This window comes from Sycon ciliatum, chromosome 12 (assembly GCF_964019385.1).
Source record: "Sycon ciliatum chromosome 12, ocSycCili1.1, whole genome shotgun sequence".
In the NCBI taxonomy this organism is placed as follows: domain Eukaryota; kingdom Metazoa; phylum Porifera; class Calcarea; order Leucosolenida; family Sycettidae; genus Sycon; species Sycon ciliatum.
Genome location: NC_088654.1, coordinates 8,920,116 through 8,941,642, shown reverse-complemented (window position 1 = coordinate 8,941,642; position 21,527 = coordinate 8,920,116). Strand labels below are relative to the sequence as shown.

General features: G+C 46.8%; 1 protein-coding gene across 1 annotated transcript; it reads left to right on the top strand.

Annotated features, from left to right (window-relative positions):
* The first annotated feature begins 1,166 nt into the window (after window positions 1-1,166).
* LOC135827957 (uncharacterized) lies at window positions 1,167-6,660 on the top strand. Its single transcript, XM_065340393.1, has 6 exons — window positions 1,167-3,091; window positions 3,341-3,877; window positions 4,078-4,380; window positions 4,576-5,223; window positions 5,302-5,526; window positions 5,685-6,660. The coding sequence occupies exons 1-6, from the start codon at window positions 2,558-2,560 to the stop codon at window positions 6,471-6,473; spliced, it is 3,036 nt and encodes a 1,011-aa protein (XP_065196465.1). The 5' UTR covers window positions 1,167-2,557; the 3' UTR covers window positions 6,474-6,660.
* The last annotated feature ends 14,867 nt before the right edge of the window (window positions 6,661-21,527 follow it).

Below are 21,527 nucleotides of genomic sequence, written 5' to 3'. Positions count from 1 at the left end.
GTGAATACTATTTATTTCCTCTCTAACAGACACATTCGTCCGTAAACAGTGCAGCTCTGAAAAAGTAAAAATTGCATTGACATGTACATTGGTGTGCCGAGTAGTATCCTCCTTGATTACCCATCCAACCAAGACGTTATCAGGTCCCCTACCGCCGAGATCGCACGCCGAATGTGAAGTGCATCTAGCCTTGAACCTGTTGCACAAGGCACACACATATGACAAAAATGACATCCACTCCGATTATTTCCAGAGGCCAATCATAACAGTACACAGAAATGAAACCACGGGCTCAACAAAGTACATGTAAACGCAAAGGAAATTAGATAAAATGGTTGGTTGGTTGGTTGGTTGGTTTTTATTTCACTTCGCACATTCAAACGGGATGACGACCCAATAAAATGACGGCGAAGGCTTAGCCTAGAAGTGGCTATGGAAGAACATAGTAAAAGCTATGGAAGCACATAGTAAGAGAATAGGATACTAATAACTGCGGGTAAACGGAGGGAGAGAGAGAATACGATGTATCTGTGATACTACGTGCGGGTTACTGAACTGCACGGGGAGGGAGAGCAGAGCAATCAGCAGCAACTCGAACTACTCCCTACAGGCGTATGGTACACATGCATGCTTAAACTCAGGTAGCCGGGTAATTGTGCGGACCTCACCAGGGAGAGCGTTCCACAGCAGAGCAGTAGGAATGGACGAGCGGGTTCTGGGCCAGGGGGCGCCCGGGTCCCAAAAAATGGGGTATTATTGAAAAATGGGGTACTAATAGTACCCCATTTTTGCGGTGAAAATTATTTTTGGCCCGGTTTTTTTGCGGATAAAAATATGTGCCAGGGGGTGCCCCTACCTCAAAAAAAAAAGGGGGGTATTATTGAAAATATGTATTGGGGTGTTATGCTCTACCCTAAACAATAAGGTAATATGGTGTCATGATTTGGAATTCTACATGTATCATTAATTTTGATTTTTAGGGTGTGGGTAATATGTCCTACCCTACATCATAATATTGCATTCCGATGTCTAAAATATTACTATTTCAAATGTCAATGTTATCTCACTTTTTCCAATTTTATATTAATCAGAACTCATAGTTTTGCAGTATTTTGACTTGTAATTTCAATTTTTCGGATCATTTTCCGGACTCGTAAGCTGTACCCAGATCGGTGAGTAACCGAACGGTTAATTCATCTTTATTACTACAAGAAAATAAATAAAACTTCTCTACATACGGTTCGGATGTTGACCAGGCCGACATCTTTGATCTGGTAGAGAGAGAAATTCTGGAGACGGTACTCGATCATCCAATGGACTCAAAAATGAATTGTGAACCAAAAATGAAATTATATCAGGTTTTATAGGTCCCGCCAAGTCCCGTCCCGCCGGGTCCCGCCTCCGGGAAGGTGACGACCTTGGAGAACACGGTGAACACGGTGCGCGCCAAAAACCAAAACGTTGCTCGCGACATGTCGTGTCTTTTTTGGTTCGGGTTTGGAATCTTTCCATTGACATAAGTCAATTAGTTTTCCATCTATGTCCGTAATCGAAAGGTCCATGAGGTGTAGAATTTTTCTAGCTTTCCTCTCGTATAATTCTTTTCGACATACAACAATTCTTTCTCGAACTTTTAGCTGCTGGAATACCGGATTCATCTTGACCTCAGATGCACAGATCATGCATCCATGCATTGACGTCACAGTACATCATTGCAGCACTGATTTCACTGTGAAGTGTGGAACATGGGTCAATGCGCGATAAAAGGATGAATGTGATTTCAGCGGGAAGTGCGCTAATTGGTCACATGTTTTCAGCGGGAAGTGCGGTAAGTGGTTAATTGTTTCCAGCGGGAGATGAGTGGATTGGTTAATTGAAAAACAACCAGTTATTCCGAATTCAACTATTACGAAAACCCTATAAAAATAGATCCTCGGTACCTTGTCAAGCCATTGTGTGGTTGTCCGCCACCACCCCTGCTCAGGATGGAACCCATTCGGAAGAAACCTCGTCAGTCTTTTGATGTAGTGAGATCATCTGATCTGTTGCAATTCTTTAGTTATTGTCCTGATCAAGAGTTTGCAGATGTACTAAAGTTTTTCTCTCATGTTCTACCGTCGCTGGAGCTGCTTCTTGAAGAGAATATTGAGCAATGGGGTCAGTACAAGTGTTCTTTGGTAGTTCAGGTGGTGATGCAGAAGCTGAATCCTGCTACAGGACAAATGGTTTCCAACACATTCTTCTTCCGATCGAGTACAACGCTGGTGCTCAACACCATGGAGCTGAGGGACCTTCTCAGTAGGATGATTGCTCAGATCAACGCTCGTCTTGATGATTTCGTTCGTCATGGATCAGGTTGGGTAGTTGAACGGATTTCCTGTTTACACATCGAAATGTCACGCTACTGTGTACTTGGAGGAAGTTCGTACATCCCCTTGCCACCGGAGTTGAAGTCGAAGAAGGCCATTGTTAACGTGCAGAACACTGACAACAAGTGTTTACTGTAAGTATAGCAGTGGGGTTTCAGTGTGGTGATACGGTGTATGGATTGAACTGTATGACGCCTGTCCATGTCTTATGTCATCCGTACTTTAGATGGTCAATACTGGCTGCTAAATTTTCGGCAGACAAGTCTCATCCATGTCGTCAATCGTCGTACGCAGAACATGCGGATACTGTGGATGTGAGCGGCATCGAGTTTCCAGCAAAACTGGAAGACATACCAGTCATCGAAAGACTGAACGACGGTCTTTACATCAACGTCTTCGGATATGAAGAGAAAGTCATATATCCGTTAAGAATTTCTCAGCATCCGCAGTCCGCCATCAATGTATTGCTCATCCAAGACGAACGCAATGACGTGGAGGTGCAGCACTGGGTGTGGATAAAATCATTCAGTCGTCTTGTTGCTACTGGAGCACGTCGAGCACATTTCGTCTGCTTCAGATGTCTCTCAACACACGTCACGGAGAAGGCATTGAATAATCATATGATGTACTGCAGTGAACATCCTGAAGCCACGGTGAAGATGCCAAAGGCTGGCGATAGAGTGATGTTCAGGAATGTGAACAAGCAGCTTCAAGCCCCATTTGTAAGTAGAACATTTAATCAAGGTGAACACACTGTGGTCTGTTTTTTTTTTTTTTTTTTTTTTTTTTTTTTCTTTTCTTTTCTTTCCTGCACATGTTTCTTGACTCTGATTGTTCACCTTTCTGCTGTTTTACTCGGTGTTGTCTCTGCAGCTATTCCTAATTCTCTATCTGTCTTTTCCGCTGTTTTACTCGATGTTGTCCCTGCTGCTATTCCTACTTCTCTCTCTCTCTCTCTCTCTCAAATGCAGGTGATCTATGCCGATTGTGAGGCCTTCATAGAACCTCTGTCCGCTGACAAGAAAATCGGTCATTCGACATTCCAAAAGAACAAGCATGTAGCCTGTTCCTGTTCGTACATTGTAGTACGATCTGATGGCGTCGTCACGAACCGTTTCTTCTACCGTGGAGAAGATTCTATGTTCTGTTTTCTGCTGTCACTTGAGCAAGAGGAGGAGACTATCCGTGATGAGCTTCTAGCATGTAATGCTGGTCAAATGATCATTTCAGAAAGTCAGCAACGTGAATTTGAAACGGTAGTCTCCTGTTGGATCTGTGGTGAAGCGTTGGGTAGCGATCGTGTACGTGACCACTGTCACATCACCGGTGCTTACCGTGGTGCAGCACACAACCATTGTAACCTGAACATGCGGATTGAGCCGTTCAAGATCAAGATTCCTGTGATCTTTCATAACTTGAAGGGATACGATTCTCATCACATCATATCTGCCATTGGGAGAACGTCCACTGATGAGATTACGTATGTGAACGAGAAAGGACAAGAACGGGTACGTTACATATGCGTGGTGTGTGTGTGTGTGTGTGTGTGTGTGTGTGTGTGTGTGTGTGTGCGTGTGCGTGGATCATGATGTTTTTCTAAGAAGGAAGATCATTACTATGTTGGTACTCATATTCACGTTTATATGATTGATATTCATCTTTACAGCTGCACCTTAAAACTGTGTCTCCTCTTTTTCTTTCTTCTCAGACCAAGCGTCTCGGTGCTATCAAAGTGATTCCCATCAACAGTGAAAAATATGTCACATTCGGATGGAGACAGTTCCAGTTCATCGACAGCCTGGCATTCTTGAACACCTCCCTAGACCGGTTGGTTTCGGCCACACCACCAGATGCATTCGCCCTTCTATCCGCACGATTTCCAGACGAGGATGAACGCAAACTGTTGACACGAAAGGGTGTCTACCCGTATGAATATATGGGGTCGTACGACCAATTCGAAGAAACGCGTCTACCACCCAAGGATGCATTCCACTCAACGCTAACGAACACGGTGAGTAGTGTGATAGATATAGTAGATCTTTCTCTCTTTCTTTTTTCACCATCTTACTTCGAAGTACTAAAATAATCCAAGATGTGTTTGAACGCTTCCTACAGCTTCATACTAAATAATTGATTGTGTGGGCGAACTACTAAAATAAGTTCGTTGATTTGTTTTTCTTTTTGGTGTACATTTTCTATTCCCTAGGGTATCAGTGATGAAGACTATGCCTATGCGCAAACAGTATGGACTGTGTTTGACTGTGAAGATCTAGGAGACTATCACGACCTCTACCTGGAGACTGATGTGCTGCTGTTGGCTGACGTTTTCGAAAACTTCAGAAGAACTGCTCACGCAACCTATGGATTGGATCCCGCTAATTACCTCACCTTACCGGGATTTGCCTGGGATTCGCTGATGAAAATGACGAAGGTGTCCCTTCATCTCATTTCCGACATTGACATGTTCAACTTCATTGAGCATGGCAAAAGAGGTGGCATAAGCATGGTGTCCGCTAGACACGCCACCGCCAACAACAGATATCTATCGGAGTACAATCCAGACGAGCCGTCAAGCTTCATCCAATATTTAGATGCGAACAATCTATATGGATGGGCCATGTCTCAACCCTTGCCCGTGTCGGACTTCTGCTTTGAAGCAGTGACGGATGATCTTCTGGAGACGGTACTCGATCATCCAATGGACTCTTCGACGGGATACATGGTGGAGTGCGATTTAAGGATTCCAGATGGTGTGCATGACATGATGAATGACTATCCGTTGGCTCCTGAGAAGATGAAGGTGACACGAGATATGCTTTCTCCATATCAGACCCACATGGCAGAGAAACTAATGGTAAGTCATGGTCTATCTGGTGGATATGCTTGTATTAATCTTCTAAGGTTTGTGTATATCTATACTGTACTCTTGTAGGTGACCGGTTTGGAAGCGAAGAAACTGGTACCAAATCTACTACCGAAAGAGCACTATGTTCTGCACTACAGAAACTTGCAGCAGTATGTGTCCTTGGGTGTGGAGATTACAGATGTGCATCGTGTGCTCTCCTTCACACAACATCCATGGATGAAGCCATACATCGACACTAATACTGACCTGAGAAAGCTATCAACTTCTGATTTCGAGAAAGACTTCTATAAGGTGGGTACTCCACATCATGTGTGTGTGTGTGTGTGTGTGTGTGTGTATTTAGCGATAGTGTGGGATCTAGTATGTACTGGAAGTGTGAATGACCTGAAGATAACAGTTTTCTTATTGTTGTTTTTCTTGTCTTTTCTTTGTATGCCTGTTTATCGTAGTTGATGAACAATGCTGTATATGGCAAGACCATGGAAAACGTTCGAAACAGAGTAAACATCAAGCTCATTCGTGAACAGGATGAAAAACCACGTCTCCAGAAAAGCATCAACAAACCTTCGTACATCCGCAGTGTAGCCTTTGAGAACGATCTGATAGCAATCGAGTTTGCCAAGACAAAGGTGACTCTCAATAAACCCATTTATGTGGGTACAGCCATCCTCGATCTGTCGAAGCACTTGATGTATTCCTTTTACTATGAAGTTCTCCTACCCCGCTATGGACAAAATGTACGTTTGCTCTACACTGATACTGATAGTCTGATCGTACATATTCAAACGGATGATCTGTACACCGATATGTCAAACAACATAACAGCCTATGACACATCCAACTATTCACCATCCCACCACCTGTACAGCACGGTCAACAAGAAGGTGGTAGGGAAGTTCAAGGACGAACTAGGTGGCAAACCCATCAAGGAGTTCATTGGTTTGCGGAGCAAGATGTACGCATACCGCTGTGAAGACAACGACGACAATGGCAAGCGTGCCAAAGGTGTGCAGAGAAGCGTGTTGAAAAACACCATAACCGTCGATGATTATCGAACATGTCTCGTCGAGGAGTCTCAGCTGAAGAGAACAATGAATGTTCTTCGAAGTCGACGACATTGCATTCACGGAGAGGAGCTACACAAGATTGCCCTCTGTGGATTCGACAGTAAGCGTTACATTCTGGAGGATGGTATCAACACCCTGGCATTCGGACACAAGGATATTCCAAAGCACTGAGGGATTTCCACACATACTAGAGCATATGTCATATCTTCTCATGAAATACATTGTAAATACTATGCGATTCATAATATTCACGTTAATCCAAAGCATGAGCTACATTGTACATATGAAATGCTAATACTTTTTGAGATCATTCACATCCTTCTTTGTTAACCAGGTATGGAATTTTTCGTCTTGATAACCCTTCCATTTGACGAGCCGACTGTTCTTGTTGTATTTCAACACCTTATCGAATCTCAATCCTGTGTGTCTGGCATGTTGTAGCTCAGCTCCATAGAACTGTCCTTGAATGACTTCTCCCATCAGGTCTTGAACACGATAGGTGTGAGGTACAGTGGGTAGGACATCGTTTACCACGAACACTTCCTCTGTCCAGTTGGGCGTGTACCCTTTCTCGAAATGACGTTTAGCCACAGCCAAACGCACATCATCACCCACTTTGAATTTAGCTGGTGATTGCTTCGAGTGTACGTCTGCATCTTTTGGTTTTCCATCAAGAGAAGCTTTCGTGGGACTCATGCCGATACTGCGATGTTTCGAGCTGTTGTACTTGACCATAAGCTGAGGAAGGACGTCAAGATACTGTGTCGTAGCTTTCTCCGTGAAATGGCGCCACATTCTGCCTTTCAGTGTTCTATTGAAGCGTTCCACCACCACGGCTTTTCCTTCGTTGTGGGTGCTGTACATGATGATGTTGTGATCCTTGACCCATTGCTTCATTGTTGCATTGTAGAACTCCTTGCCTTCGTCTACCCATAGTTTTTGTGGTACCCTGTTCGATGTTTTCAGGATCAGGTCGAATGCATCCCTGACAGCAGAGCCAGTTTTGGTTTTCAGGGGTACTGCCCAGGCATAGCGACTGTACAGATCGATGACGGTCAGCAGGAATTTATAGTTCTTGTTGCTTCGGGCAAACCGTTGCATATCCACTAGATCGGCACTCCAGATGTGATCCACAGACCTGCTCTTCACCTTGCGTCTTTTGAAATGCACTCGTCTGGGTTTGTGCAATTCGTTAGCCAGTTGCGTGTGGAATGGTGTGGACTGCGACTTCTTCTTCTGTCTTCCATCATGAAGTGCTTTTTGCACTTTCGTATCCCACAAGGCTCCACCACCTCGCAAGGCACCTAAACTGAGAACCAGTTGATCGTTTTCCAGCTTTTCATCCTCATCGAAGACTCTTCGGAAAATTCGAAGTGCTTCATCCAGACCATATTTGGAAAATAGCTTTCCCATCAATATGGCATACCATCCACATACTGCTGTGCTTCTGTCTTGAACGGCTTGGGTGTTGGTGATGATCTTACAGTCTACATAGGCTTCTTTAAAGAAATCGCACAGTGCAGGTTCAGTGTAATCTTGCTCCATAGTGTATAGACTGCGTCCGAAACTGTCAAAAACCAGGATCACGTTTTGCTCGCGACACACGGTCAACCAATGATGTCCACCTTCCGGTGCATCGTACACCGGTAGAACGTTGTCGGTGTTGACGATACAAAAGTCTCCATTGTTCAAGGGTGGTAAGAGATCGTAACTTGTACACCCCACGAACCCTCCGACACCATTCAATCTTCCTTTGATGTCGGCACTGCTGAGAGGGTAGTCCATTCTTGATCATAGCCTGAAAATTTTCGCGCACGTGATCACATTGAACGTCCACTCAGGATATCCTTGATGATACGAGTGATCCTGCTTTTATCCTTCAGAACCTCTTGAATGAATGATGCATCGTCCACCATCACCTTTTGTGCTCTGATCATGAAATGCTCGGGATGGATCAATTTTGCTTCAGTTGTTCTACCATACGTAGAAGTCATATCGTTGAGATCTTGAAACTTGAGCTGCGATCCCGGTACAGCTAGCACTAGGGTGGCTAGTTCATGAATCTTTCGTTCTGATCGAAGGAATCCATCGACATGTTTGTGGATTCCCACCGCACCCGCTATGGTTGCAAACGGGTACCTGGACATGTAGATGCGATTCGTCTCGTTGACCAGAGTAGTGTAGTCGTTCATCGTCTGCGTCTTCAGGGCATCCGCAGCCGCTTCCACCCGACTCCTGAACCTCAGTCGATCTTCATCGTAGAGTTGCAGCAGTTGTGATCGGCTTGTGAAATAGTTGCTCTTCAAAAAGGTTGCCGGTATATTTGTATGTCGGAGGAAACTGTCCAGGATTTGTAGGATCCATCGGTCAAATTCGTGGTCTTGTAATAGATTGAAAGGCACTGATGTTAAAGGTGCCTTTCTCTTCTTCCTGACATCTGCAACGGAATCGCGAACTTGATCGGTAGTGGAATCATAGTTGAGTATGTTGGATGCAATCACATTTCTCACAGACGGGTAACTGATGTGATCGGGATTGTTTTTGAAGTGGGTGTCATATAGACGCTTTACTCGCGGATCAGCTTGCAGTTCCAACAGGGTGGAGGTGCTCAAACTGTGATCTGGCACTTGGGAAAGAACTTTCTTGACGCTTTTCAAGTAGGTATTGTAGTTATTACCTCCTTTTTGCCGCATGAGTGGTGGTATACCGAGAACTTCCCACGAATTTACTCTCTTCTTGAGGATGTGTTGAGGATGTTTCGACATAAACTGCAAGGTTTGCAACCTTTTACGCTTGGGTATCGAGAAGGATCCCTTTCTGGACCCCACCCTCTGTATACTGCTCGGTAGCCCATTTGAGAATTTCACCGTAAGATGCTCCATTCTTATTCATTATTGGAATTTTTTTTCAATGTTTCGGCTAACTTTTCGGCTAACTTTTCGGCTAACTTTTCGGCTAACTTTTCGGCTAACTTTTCGGCTAACTTTTCGGCTAACTTTTCGGCTAAACACGCACATCAACGAGGTTTTTATTCAAAAGTCACCTTTAATGCAGTGTCTTCGCAATACGTGTAGTACTGATTAGAAGAGCAATCAATGGTTAGGATAGGTCTGCGACACACCGCCAATAACTTCTCATACAATCTAAAGATAATGGATGACTTCGTGCACAGACCACCAAACAGAGTATTGAGATAACGCTTGATATTGCTTTTATCAGTGAAGCGAAATAGATACATAAAGTTTGCATTGATCTTCATGTCCTTAATGTTATCAAAGCTCTGAGAGAGAAAGAACACGTTCAACTTATGATGATGACTGTACATGGTGAAGAACTTGTAGAGACACTCTCTTTGACTGCCGTGCTTCAAACCCATCACTCTGATGTCATCAATGATCACATAGGTGTTAGGCTGGAGATCCATGTCTTCGATACACTCGGGCATGGTGCTGTAATGCTTGAAGGATTTGAGGCTTGGGAGACGATACTGATCGGCCGGCGTGTTGGAGATGACAACTATACGCTCAGGTTGCACACGTTTCAGGAGCTTGATGAGAAAGTAGGATTTACCCATGTTGCTCTGTCCCAGAAACAATACGTTTTGACCCCAGGATTTCAGAGCAGGAATGATTTCCGTGAACCAATCCTTAGACTCGAACTGAAGACCAGGAATGTGCAGCCCGTGTCGAGCAGTGGCCGTGGTCGGAACATCGTCGTTCCTTACGGGACTAGTCTTTTTCTTCCTCCCGATTTCCTGTTCAAGGAGCGAGATAAAGTCCATGATCAGATGTTGTAGGATGGACCGATGTGAGCGGAACTCATAGAAGACGGTCCTGCACTGTTAATGTTCTGTCGAATTTTTTGAGCAAATGGAGTTTCAGGACGGGTTAGGGATCTACGAGGTGCAGACAGGAACGATGAAGCTTCGTCGAGGGCACGATGTCCTAGTTTTTTGAACAATACCCTTCCTTGTTTCTTTATTCCTCGTGCCCTGCGGCCTTTGGAGCGAACTTGACGAGCTGGTTTCTTGGTTTTTCGAGATGCTCGTTGACGAATCTTCTTCGGTGCATGCCGACGACGACGACTTTTAGTGCGCTTCATGGCACCTGCTGAGCTTCCCTTCCTTACTCCTCTGCCGAATATTTTATCCATTACGTTGTCACCCAGTGATGCCATGGTACCCATGGCCAAGGGAGCAGCCAGATTCGTCAGGAGTGGTATGGCCTTGGCGGCTAATCCTGGTGGAATGGCTAGACCTCCTCGGTGCATGGCAGGGTTGTAAGCTGTTTTCATTTGCGTTTCCACAATGTCTCCGGACTCTCCTCTCCCCAAAAGCATGGGAAGAAGTGTCATTCCTGCCATGGCAGCCAGGGGTCCAAGTCCACCGCGTTGCATTGCATCTTGTTTTGTCGTGGGTTCCGCCATCTGTTTTTCCATCTCATCCGGTCCAGCACCGATTAGGTTTTTCCAGAAGCTCTTTTTCCAGAAGAATCCACCGTGTTGTCGACTCGATGTTTTCAAATCACCACCGTAGACACGATGTCTGGTCTCCAGGTCACCACCTTCCATGATGCCCTTTTACTACTAGGTCGGAATTAATTCATACAACTTCGGCTTTGATACCTTCATCTTTGCTCATGGTGTACAAGTACTTGTCCATGCAGAGAAGGTTGACTTTGATCGAGGCGCCATTTTCGCTAGGTCTCCTCACGGGGGCGTTTGTCACGTCGCTAAATTGATAGTCGATGGACAGATTTCCTCTCGATCTTGGATTGTCTGTGGTCCGATCCAGATTCAAGTTGATAGGCACCATAAAGTAGTGATTGCAGTAATCTGCAGCGGTGATGGGGATTTGCGTTCCATACGTCTTGCCGAAAAAGTCTTGAACCAGATTGTAGCCACGCAGGTAGGAGGATTTGTTGTAATCGTAGAAGTATTGCCCTTCAGTATTACGACTCACATCCCACTGGAACTTGAGCGGGTTGTCAAAGAGCGTCTGGTCGTTGACAGTGACACGAAGTTGACTGAGATTTGCATGAATCATGGCCAGTCTGTTCGAAGAATGCGATGCTTGACCTCCAGCCAATGCTGGCTGTGTACCATGAGTCAAATCTGTGAAGAACAGGATCATCCTGCGTGGAATGTCCGCATTGTGAAGCAGTTCCAGTGTACCAGCATCATCTGAAATGCTCTTTTGTATGAGACGAGGGCACCACGTGTGGAAATAGAGTTGTTTGGGAAGGCGTACACGATCGGTGAGATTGGGTTCCATGCGATAGGTAGTGTACACAAAGTCCAATTGGAGTAGATCGATCTCAATATCACCGACGCTCAGAGCACTGTTGGCACCACCGCCTTGATCGCTAAGCATGATGTATCTGGAAAGCTCGGATTGTGGCAGATCAAAGCGAAGCTTCACCTGTGTACCCGGGGGTAACCAAGCATCGTCCTGATTGAAAAACGGTAGGAAGGGTCTCAGCTTGTACTGAAACCGTCCAACAGCTGCACGAAGTGCATTTTCCTGAACCGTGTTGGAGAAGCCTTCGTTGGTGACAAGCTCGACGGTGGGTGCACGCCTGAGTGTGAAATCATCGACGAAATCCGGTGCTTGTGCTGCATTAGCGTTTGCAGCGTTTGTTTCGAAGGCATAGCCATGCTTACGCTTCACACCAAGTTGATAGGGTGTTAAATCCACACCTCTCAATGCTCTTTGCGGATCCAGTTTCTGTAGACCGTAGAGATCCGAGTCCACGTACTGAAGGCGTTCGCTGCTGCTTTCCATTAGACTGAGGATATGCTGAACCATTTGCATGTCGGCAACTTTACTCGATTGCGTGACCTCTGTTCCGTTGATCTCCACTCGAATGTTCTTGAACCACGAAAAGGCTGGCGACGTGGTGCACACCCATCGCGTGTAGTCTCCAGGCTGGTTATTGAGATTGTTTTTGACACTATAGCGCATTTTCACGATGAAATAGCTCTCCCCCAGAGCAATGAAATTCGGCGACGAGATGTCTAGTTCATTGTTCAGGGATGGTGGTGATCGATCTGCTGTGGAAAAGAGTCGTACTCCGCGTCTACCCTCAAGCAACGAGAGTTTCTTCTCCGTCCTGTCGAGGATGTTCTTCTGAACGATCTTCGTGTTGGTCAGGAGTCCCGTGAAGGACTCCGGAGCTTGTGGTGAGTATATCTCCTGTGCCATTCTTGTGAGTCACATTATAATAGGGGTGAATTTTTTTCAAAGATCCAATATCCAGTGTCTTGCGAAAGTCGTTCATCATCGATATCAATCGTTGATGCTCCTCGTTAGTGAGCTTCCCATCTTCAAGAGTAATGCCCAATTCCAACATGAACGAGTCTTCAGCTCTCTCCATCTGCTGCAGTTGTTCGATACACGTGATAAGTTGACGTTTGGTGTCGAGAACGTGTTTACCAATGCATGCCATGATCACGCCGATAATCGTGCTACTGATGGCGATGATTCGAATGCGATGTTCTCCAGATACGGCACCACTCCCTTGAAGAATGTTGAGAATGGTTTGAATGAGTATGAGAAAGGACAAGATTGCAGTGTTGTAAATCACGTACTTCTCCCGGCAACGCACCTTTTCGCTCTCCAATTTCTTTCGTTTTGCTATATCCTCCACCATGTCACGCACGTGACGGACACGAACATCTGGAAGATCCATCTAAGTAGTTGTGTTGGTGATCCGAAGATCAAGGTAGACGGGATATCCGGAAGTAATGTGTTCACCGGTGTTGAATTTCAACCAGAACGAAATGCTAGTCACGTTTTCGTGTGGAAGCAGCAGTCGTTTGTCTTCTTTCCCGAACACGTAGTTATTCAAACCGTTGAGGGTTTGAATAAGAAAAGTCTTCAGCACCCTCGAATCAGTATTGTCTTCGTACTCCACAGCAGGTCCAATGAGGTCGGTGTAGAGCAGGACAAGTCTTCTGCCTTTCGTCAGATCCACAGCGAACGGGAACGTGTGAGATCCCTCGATCGTGTATGGCTTGAGAATAGTGCCCACACCCAGCACCAATGCGGGTGAGTCCTTCTTCAACAAGCACCGTTTATTCCTGGGTACCGAGACACTTATGCGGCTGGTGTGACGAGAGTAGGAAAACACAATGTCTCCGTGTCCTGCTCGTTTCAGAGTGGCATTGATAATAGACACCAAATCGTCTACATCGCTGTATGTTCCCGTCTTGATGGAAAGTCTATCCTCTTCTTCTTCTTCTTCTACACCATGTACCACATAGAGTTTGTTCGTTGCCTCGTCTATGTTCTCAAAGTGTACTTCAAACTGAGCCGATTCAACATGCAGGACTTTATCACGCGTATCGAGCTCCTTCACATTTAGAGTAAAGTTCGGTTTGTGCAATCCCCTGCTCACGCCCGACGTGTTGTTCGCCACTGTCAATATCACAGACATTCTGGTGTTGTGATGACACTCACTATAGATAGGTTTTATTTTTCATTTTCATCTCAAGAATGTAGTGTAGCATGTGTGCTATATATTATGTACAATCAAAGTAGCACTTTCATATATCGTAGTGTGCCATGAGTTCTGTGTGGATGCGCTGGATTGTGTGAGAAGATAAACTCTCTGCAAAGTGCAAATGACAGAACAACTTTGATGAAGTGCCGTTGAAGAATTGAGTACCACCAATACTATAATTGCAATCTTCGATTCCATTGGTCCTGGAAAATGGGACAGTGTCTAAGTTGGAATGTATCAAAATGGAGTTTACGTATAGAGTGAATAGGCCTTCTGAATTCCGAGCGTAACTTATGACACACTTTGTACCCAAGAGATCCGTCATACTCGACACAGGTTTATCCAAAGCCGCCGATAATTGGCTGACTACAGACGAAACGGGTATGTTGAATGATGAATGGCCGGGACGCGTGAAGTAGTTGCCACTTATGTGGGTGGCAGTGAACAACACGTACAAACTATCCAAGCTGAAATTTCCGACAGTATCGATATCGAATGCCTTCAATGCCATGTTTCTAGGGTCAGGTGCGTCCACTTGAATTACTTGGAACATTGCAAAAGACATGTTGTCGTGAAACAGATTGACGAATCGTTCTCTAATGGAAACTTCGCTGGGTTGTGTAATGTTGAGGTAGAAGTGATCGTCTCGGAACATGTCGATGCTGTTCACGTTGATTCTCTTGTCCTTCATGTCAACGAGATTTATCCCTCTGTATCTGTTTCTGCTCACCCTGGTGACGGATTCAAATCTGCTAGGATGAGAGTATATGTAGAGGTAGGCGTTTCTTCGAATGAGAGGTAGTAGATGAAACGGATCGGATAGGTTCTGATTTGATTGCGGACCCATGGGGCCTCTGGTTCCTTGAGGACCTATGGGGCCGATGATTCCTTGGAGACCCACGGGACCTCTGTTTCCTGGAGGACCGGTTGGACCGATGGTTCCTTGGGGACCCATGGGACCTGTGGTTCCTTGATCACCTTGCACACCACGTTCACCTTGTGGGCCGTCTTGCCCATCTTCTCCTATAGGTCCAATCTCACCTTCAGGCCCGACCAATCCACGTTCTCCACGTGGTCCAACTTCACCTCTGGGACCTTCTGGACCAGGTATTCCTTGATCACCTTTTTGACCGCGTTCACCACCTTGCCCATCAGCTCCTCTAGGTCCAGTCTCACCTTCAGGACCGATCAATCCACGTTCTCCACGTGGACCAGCTTCACCTCTTGATCCATGAAGCCGACCAAACGCCTTCCATTTCGAGCTGAATTTCTTGTACACGATGAGCGTGGTTGCATCGAGATAGAAGTCACCATTTCTCCCTACAGAGTTCAGTGGCATGCCACCTCCGCTAAGCCATCCCAATCCCCGATCACCACGAGGTCCTTTCATCTTGCGCACAGTGTCCATACCAGTTTGCAATCTCGATGATGCTTGTTGGATTTCATTCTTGACCCAACCGGCAGGGACAGCACATGTCAAAGAACTATCATCGTACGCCAAATTACAGATGGAATGCTCGTTCATGTTGAGGTTAGCATCCATGGACACGGATCCATCTGTTTTCACGTGCAGCTCATCAGCTGCTATGGCTTGATCTGTGTAGCGCGTAGATCTGTTTTCCACATCTTCCACTTTGCTCTCATCGGCTTTCACCTCTTTCAGTTTCTCCACATCATGAACCAAGGTGTTTTCGGTGTCATCGTTCCCCACAACTGATTGTATTTCGGTAATATCATTCCGCATGCTTTGCATGTGCTTGAGGGAAGTCTCCTCCTCATCACTCCTATGGAAATGCGTAGCCCAGTACGCCATCTTCACACACACACACACACACACACACACTGTTCTAATTATGATAGGAAATATTTTCTTTCTCAAATAAATCATTATGATACTCATGTGTGCTAGTGGTAATCTAATGAAGCGATGATATGTTAGCAAGAGAGAGAGAGAGAGAGAGAGAGAGAGAGAGAGTGAGAGAGCATGAAAAAAAAAAAAAAAAAAAAAAAAAAAAAAAAAAAAAAAAAAAAAAGGGTTAGGATATAAAGTCTTTCTGATCAATCAATGTGGTAAGATGACTAAGCATTTAGCAGATTCAAGTCCAGTGAATTGTCCGGTAGGGTGTCAGGGAGAGACGCTGCCGCCGCCACCGTTGTGTCAAACGCAATGTCAGCAGTCACGTTGTCAGCAGTGCTCCACTTCTTGAGGAATGCAATCACCAGTCGAGTCAATTCAGCCTCGGGAAGGTCTTGCACGGTGTCGTGATCCCTTTCACAAAGCCGTGAGTCTACAAACATCAGGGGGATTGCCGAAAGCCATGCCTTGAATTCGCACTTCTCCCTGTTGAAAGATATAGTGGAAGGATGCAGATAGAGCTGACACTCTTCGTTCATCGGGAAGTTGGGAACACCCTTGGTTGGCTTGAGATACAAAGCAGTCACACTCTTCCCTTGGTACATTGCAGGGAAGATGTTACTCCGTATCCTGTTGATATGTGGAGATCTCACGGCACGTCTCAAAGGTGTTGAGGTCTTCAGGAAGAATTGAATGAGATCGTCTTGTGAAGCCTGGACGTACAGCTTAAGTTGTCCAAAGCGTCCTTCACATACCGTGCCATTGACAAGCATGCCCGGTAAATCACCGCGCGTATAGTAGAAATCGGTGCCAGGAGCAACATGATAGTCGTGGGCGGTCTTGCTGTACATTGCTTGAACACACTCTGCTGCCCCATCCGTAATAATGGTGGCGACACCTGGTAGTATGGTAGGACGAGGAGATGGCATCTTGATCTTAGGCAGAGGCTCCAGATTCGGATTACGGCTAGCACGTCGCTTGTAGAGACCGGGTTTCTTTATCGTCTTGATAGCGAACGGGTCAATACCCAAACAGTCCACAACATCTTCACCAGCAACAACAGCATCAGTGGCCATCATGATATCAGTCACGAGAGATCCAGTGAGATCCAGAGGGAGAGAGAGAGAGAGAGAAGGCTTGAGCAACGAAACAACAAAGGCAGTTGTGAGTGAATGGAGGACTGTGCTTGCACATATATACCCTTTTGACCGCCGCCGAGTTTGAAATAACATCCTATGGGAGGTGACGACCTTGGAGAACACGGTGAAATTGTTCAAGAATCAACCAATCAGAGGACACGGTGAGCAGATGATAAGATTTAACCAATCACAGCACGACTTGCACTTGACCTGTCGGAACATGTCTCGGTCATGACTGAACGTGTCTCGACCATGTCTCAGAACAGGTTCCCGAGAGTGTAAATCTCCAACGCATTGCTAACATCGATGACGTACTGCAGTCTTGGTAAATTGATAGAGTATGTTGGCAAGATCAGGTGGGAGAGAGGTCACGTGATCTACTAAATAATCCAGACTGTAGTCATGCCAACAATAGGCATCTATTAGAAGATGCATCATGGACAGGTCTGCAGGTGACATCAAGGACAAATTAACTTTCAGAGTGTTCAGCTGTCTAGCGGACAGAGGACCCTTGATGTGTTCCATGAGATGTAGAAGAAACATCAGTGGAAAACATGATGGAAGAGGTTGTGTAATGCGGCTGCTTCTCAACCATGATACATTACTGCGCGGTAAAGAAGATCGCAGTGTGCGCACTGCATCATGATCCTCATGAAGTATACACGATAATGCTATTGCATAGTTCATGCTTTTATAGCTGCTGGACTTCTTCATTGCTTGCAGTGCCTCTTGAACAGGGTGAAACTGTGCATGCGGTAAAGTGAAGTCGATCTTGTTGAGAAAATGTACAAGATGACGATTCACACCTTGAATGCGATCGGAATCCGTGTAGGTCTTTATGCTAGTACAACGCTCTCTCCACTTTACCTCGGGCATGTAAATGTCAGCCATTACCAATCCACACTGAGAACAAACTCTATGACCAGCATGCTCAACTTGTTCTTCACGATGATAACACACTTCTTCACTTTCCTCTATCTCCTTCTTCTTCTTCTTCTTCTTTTCCTCCAGCACACATTGCTTCTTTGAACGTACATAAGCATACAGGATCTCAAATTCAGAATCCATTTTCACTGCACCACAACAACTTGAAACTGACTGGATCATCATTCAAGAACACACCTTTTATACTTACATAATGATGACACCATATTACTTTATTGTTTAGGGTAGAGCATAACACCCCAATACATATTTTCAATAATACCCCCCTTTTTTTTTTGAGGTAGGGGCACCCCCTGGCACATATTTTTATCCGCAAAAAAACCGGGCCAAAAATAATTTTCACCGCAAAAATGGGGTACTATTAGTACCCCATTTTTCAATAATACCCCATTTTTTGGGACCCGGGCGCCCCCTGGCCCAGAACCCGCTCGTCCATTCCTACTCAGAGCACCAGCAACAGAAAATCTCCGCTGACCGCGGCGGCTACGGTTTGCCTGGCTTAGTAGGCCATTTGACTGCTGATGGCGGGTAGGGGTGCCTTGTGCCGGGGTCAGAAGCTGGGCGAGCACAGGGCTGGTGCGGGCGTTGATGCACCGCCAGATGGTGATCAATATTTTCTGCCTGTAGAGCTCGCTGACACGGTACAGGGAGTGAGCAGTGAGCAGCGGCTGCATGGCTGTCCGGGGCGGGTTGCCATCGATACAGCGGATGGCTCTGTTTTGCGTGGTTTGCAGTCGTTTCAGTTGACCCTCTCGCATTGCGGCTGAAAAACAGCAGGAGCCATAAAGCAGGTCGGGCATTATGACCGCCTTCACATACACCTGACGAGAGCGTCTTGATAGGCTTCGGCGTGCCCGCCACAAGGCGCCAATTTTCTTGGCAACCTTGGTGACCACATAGATTACATGGGTGTCCCAATCTAGGCGATTGTCAAGGTGAACGCCGAGGTAACGCGCAGAAGACGCTGAGGGGAGGAGACAGTCGCCGCTTTTGACTGTTACTTCCTGTACATGCTGCTGGGGAGAGATAGTCAGAACCTGGCTCTTGGTGGCGTTCAAGATAAGGCCTCGGGACTTCAGCCAACCGGCCAGAGCAGTTGCCGCTGTGGTGAGGGTTCTGGACGCTTCCGCCGCTGAGGCCTGGGAGTCGTACAGGGCTATGTCGTCTGCAAATTGTACACTTGGCACAGGCGAGGAAACCAAAGGGACATCGCGTGTGTATATACTGAAGAGGACAGGGCCGAGAACAGAGCCTTGGGGCACTCCGCAGGTGCAAGCCAGAGCAGGGCTGGTTGAAGGCGAGATGAGGATCTGCTGCTTGCGGCCGGACAAGTAGTCGACGAACCAACTAAGGGCTTTTCCAGAAATTCCAACCGCAAGGAGGTCTTGAATTAACTTGTCGTGGTGCGCTTTATCAAAAGCCTTCGACATGTCTAATAGGCACAGCCCTGTGGTCTTGCCACTGTCTCTCGCCTTCTGCAGATTATCAGTCAGCACACAGAGGGCGTCTTCCGTGGAACATTTCTTGCGGAAGGCAAATTGTGTTTCGGGTAATGCCTGGGTCAAGTCCAAATGACGAACTAACTGGTGTTGCACTACCCTCTCCAGCAACTTGGACACTATTGGGAGAAGGGATACAGGCCTATAGTTGGTGGGGACTGATGGGTCACCGGCCTTGTACAGTGGCACGACAGACGCCAATTTAAATGCGGATGGAATGGTTCCAGTCCTCAGCGAGGTGCAGAACAGCACAGCAAGAGAATATGCAAGCAAGTCAGCACACTGCTGTAGCAGAGAGCCCGGTATGCCGTCACTACCTGTGGCTTTCCGCGCATCCAACTTCTCAAGGAGACGTCGGACGTCAGCAGGAGTCACAGGATCAAGTTCGGTCAAGGAGACGGGTCCAGCGGGACCGTGCGGGGTACAGAGTTGTTCAGGACGGTTGGGATCGGTGACAATGGAGTGGAACGTGTCGGCCACCTCGCTGATGCTACAACTAGGATCTTGGCGGCGACGTGAACGCCCAGTGACTGCATTTAGAATGGCCCAAGACTTCCTAGGGTTGGCCACATTTTCTTCGCACTGACGGGAGAAGTACTCGTTTCGCTTGCGCCGATACGCGTTCCGAGCAGTGCTACGTGCTTGTTTAAACTCTGCATACAGTGTGCCGTTTGTCCTATCCTTCCGCCAACGGCTGTGCAGCCGCCGTTTACGCTGTTCGAGCTGGTGCAGCTCTCTGTCAGACCAGGGAGGTATCGCCCTCCGGGAAGGCTTAGAGTTGTGCAGCGGGGCATGCTTGTCCAAAACGTACAGGAACTTAGTGTGCCACTCTTTCCACATGTGATTTACATCATTGTGATCCGAAAAATCATGTAGAGAAGCCTCAAGGATATCTTGCCGAAAAGAGTTAATGTCAACGCCACGTATATTCCTGGTCAGCCGCGACGTCGTGGATGACGCGGGTGGAACGTCAACGGCAAGCTGAATAAAGGCTTCCACAGCGCTGTGGTCACTAATATCAGTGGGCACAACCGTTGCTAGGGACACTAGCGCCGGGTTGGTCAATATGAGATCGATCATCGTGCCTTCAGGGCACTGTGGAGTTTCACGGGTCGGCTGCATGACGATGTTCTGGAGGCCAAACGCAGCACAGAGGTCGGTGAGGTGTTTGTGCTGGGGTGCCGGATGGGCTGGGTCCATATTTACATTAAAGTCTCCAACTAGGGTCACGGAAGAAGACTGCACAGCTGCTCGTACAATATCTGCTTCCAAATCTGCCCAGTAAGACACTGGCTCCCCCGGTGGCCGGTACACGCAACCAACCAGGTGTCGACCTGGTTTTCCGTTTATTTCTACCCAGACTGTTTCTGTAGATTCAGAATGCAGATCTGGGCGGGATCGAACTGGGAGATCTTGACGGTAGTAGAAGCAGACTCCGCCATCCAAGCGTTGAGTGCGGTCTTTTCGAATCAGATTGTACCCGTCAATACTGAGCTCTCCGTCTGTAATCTCGGGATCTAGCCATGTCTCTGATAGACCCAAGATGTCGTACTGACGCGTGCGGATGAGGCTGGCAATCTCTGGCAGTTTGTATCTTAAACTACATGCATTGAGCGTGGCTATTTTGATGCCAGACTGAGTCGGCGTAGATGCATGGGGTATAAAAGGTGGTGCATGAGGATTGAGAGGTAGAGTCATAGTAGGGGCTAAAATGTTGATGCAGATAGATACAGACAAATGCGGAATAAGCCAATGAGACAAACAATGCAAGGCGCGCAACCTCTAACAACTTACAAGCTGTCCCTTCGCCTGCTCCCGAGCTTTCGCTGTGGCATACTCATCCGAAGCCTTGTGACGAGTTGACGAATGGCTTTGCTCTCCTCACTCTCAGTCACCTGGACTCCTTGCTTTGTAGCCGGAGTAATAACACGTGCTGGGAACGTGTGTTTCCCACGAGCCAGCTTGAAGCCTTGGTCATCGGGTGGTGGGTGACCAGCTTTGCCTCTACTCATCGGGAACGCGGGTGTGGATGAAGATGTGGGGGCAGTCGCCTCGGTTCGAGCACTCGTGCAGGGAGTGTGAACTCCCAACGCATTGGCGTACGTCCAAGGTTGTGGTGCATCAGGGACATGATCCTGTGCCTCCTTGTTCACACTGCCTTCTTGTTGCTGTTTTGCTGGTGTTGGTAGCGCTGCCACTTCTTGGTTTTCCTGCCCCTGCCCAAGTGGTTCTTGGGGTGGTCCAAGCTCGCTTGTTGACGTTGCAGCTCCCGGACTGGGCTTGGT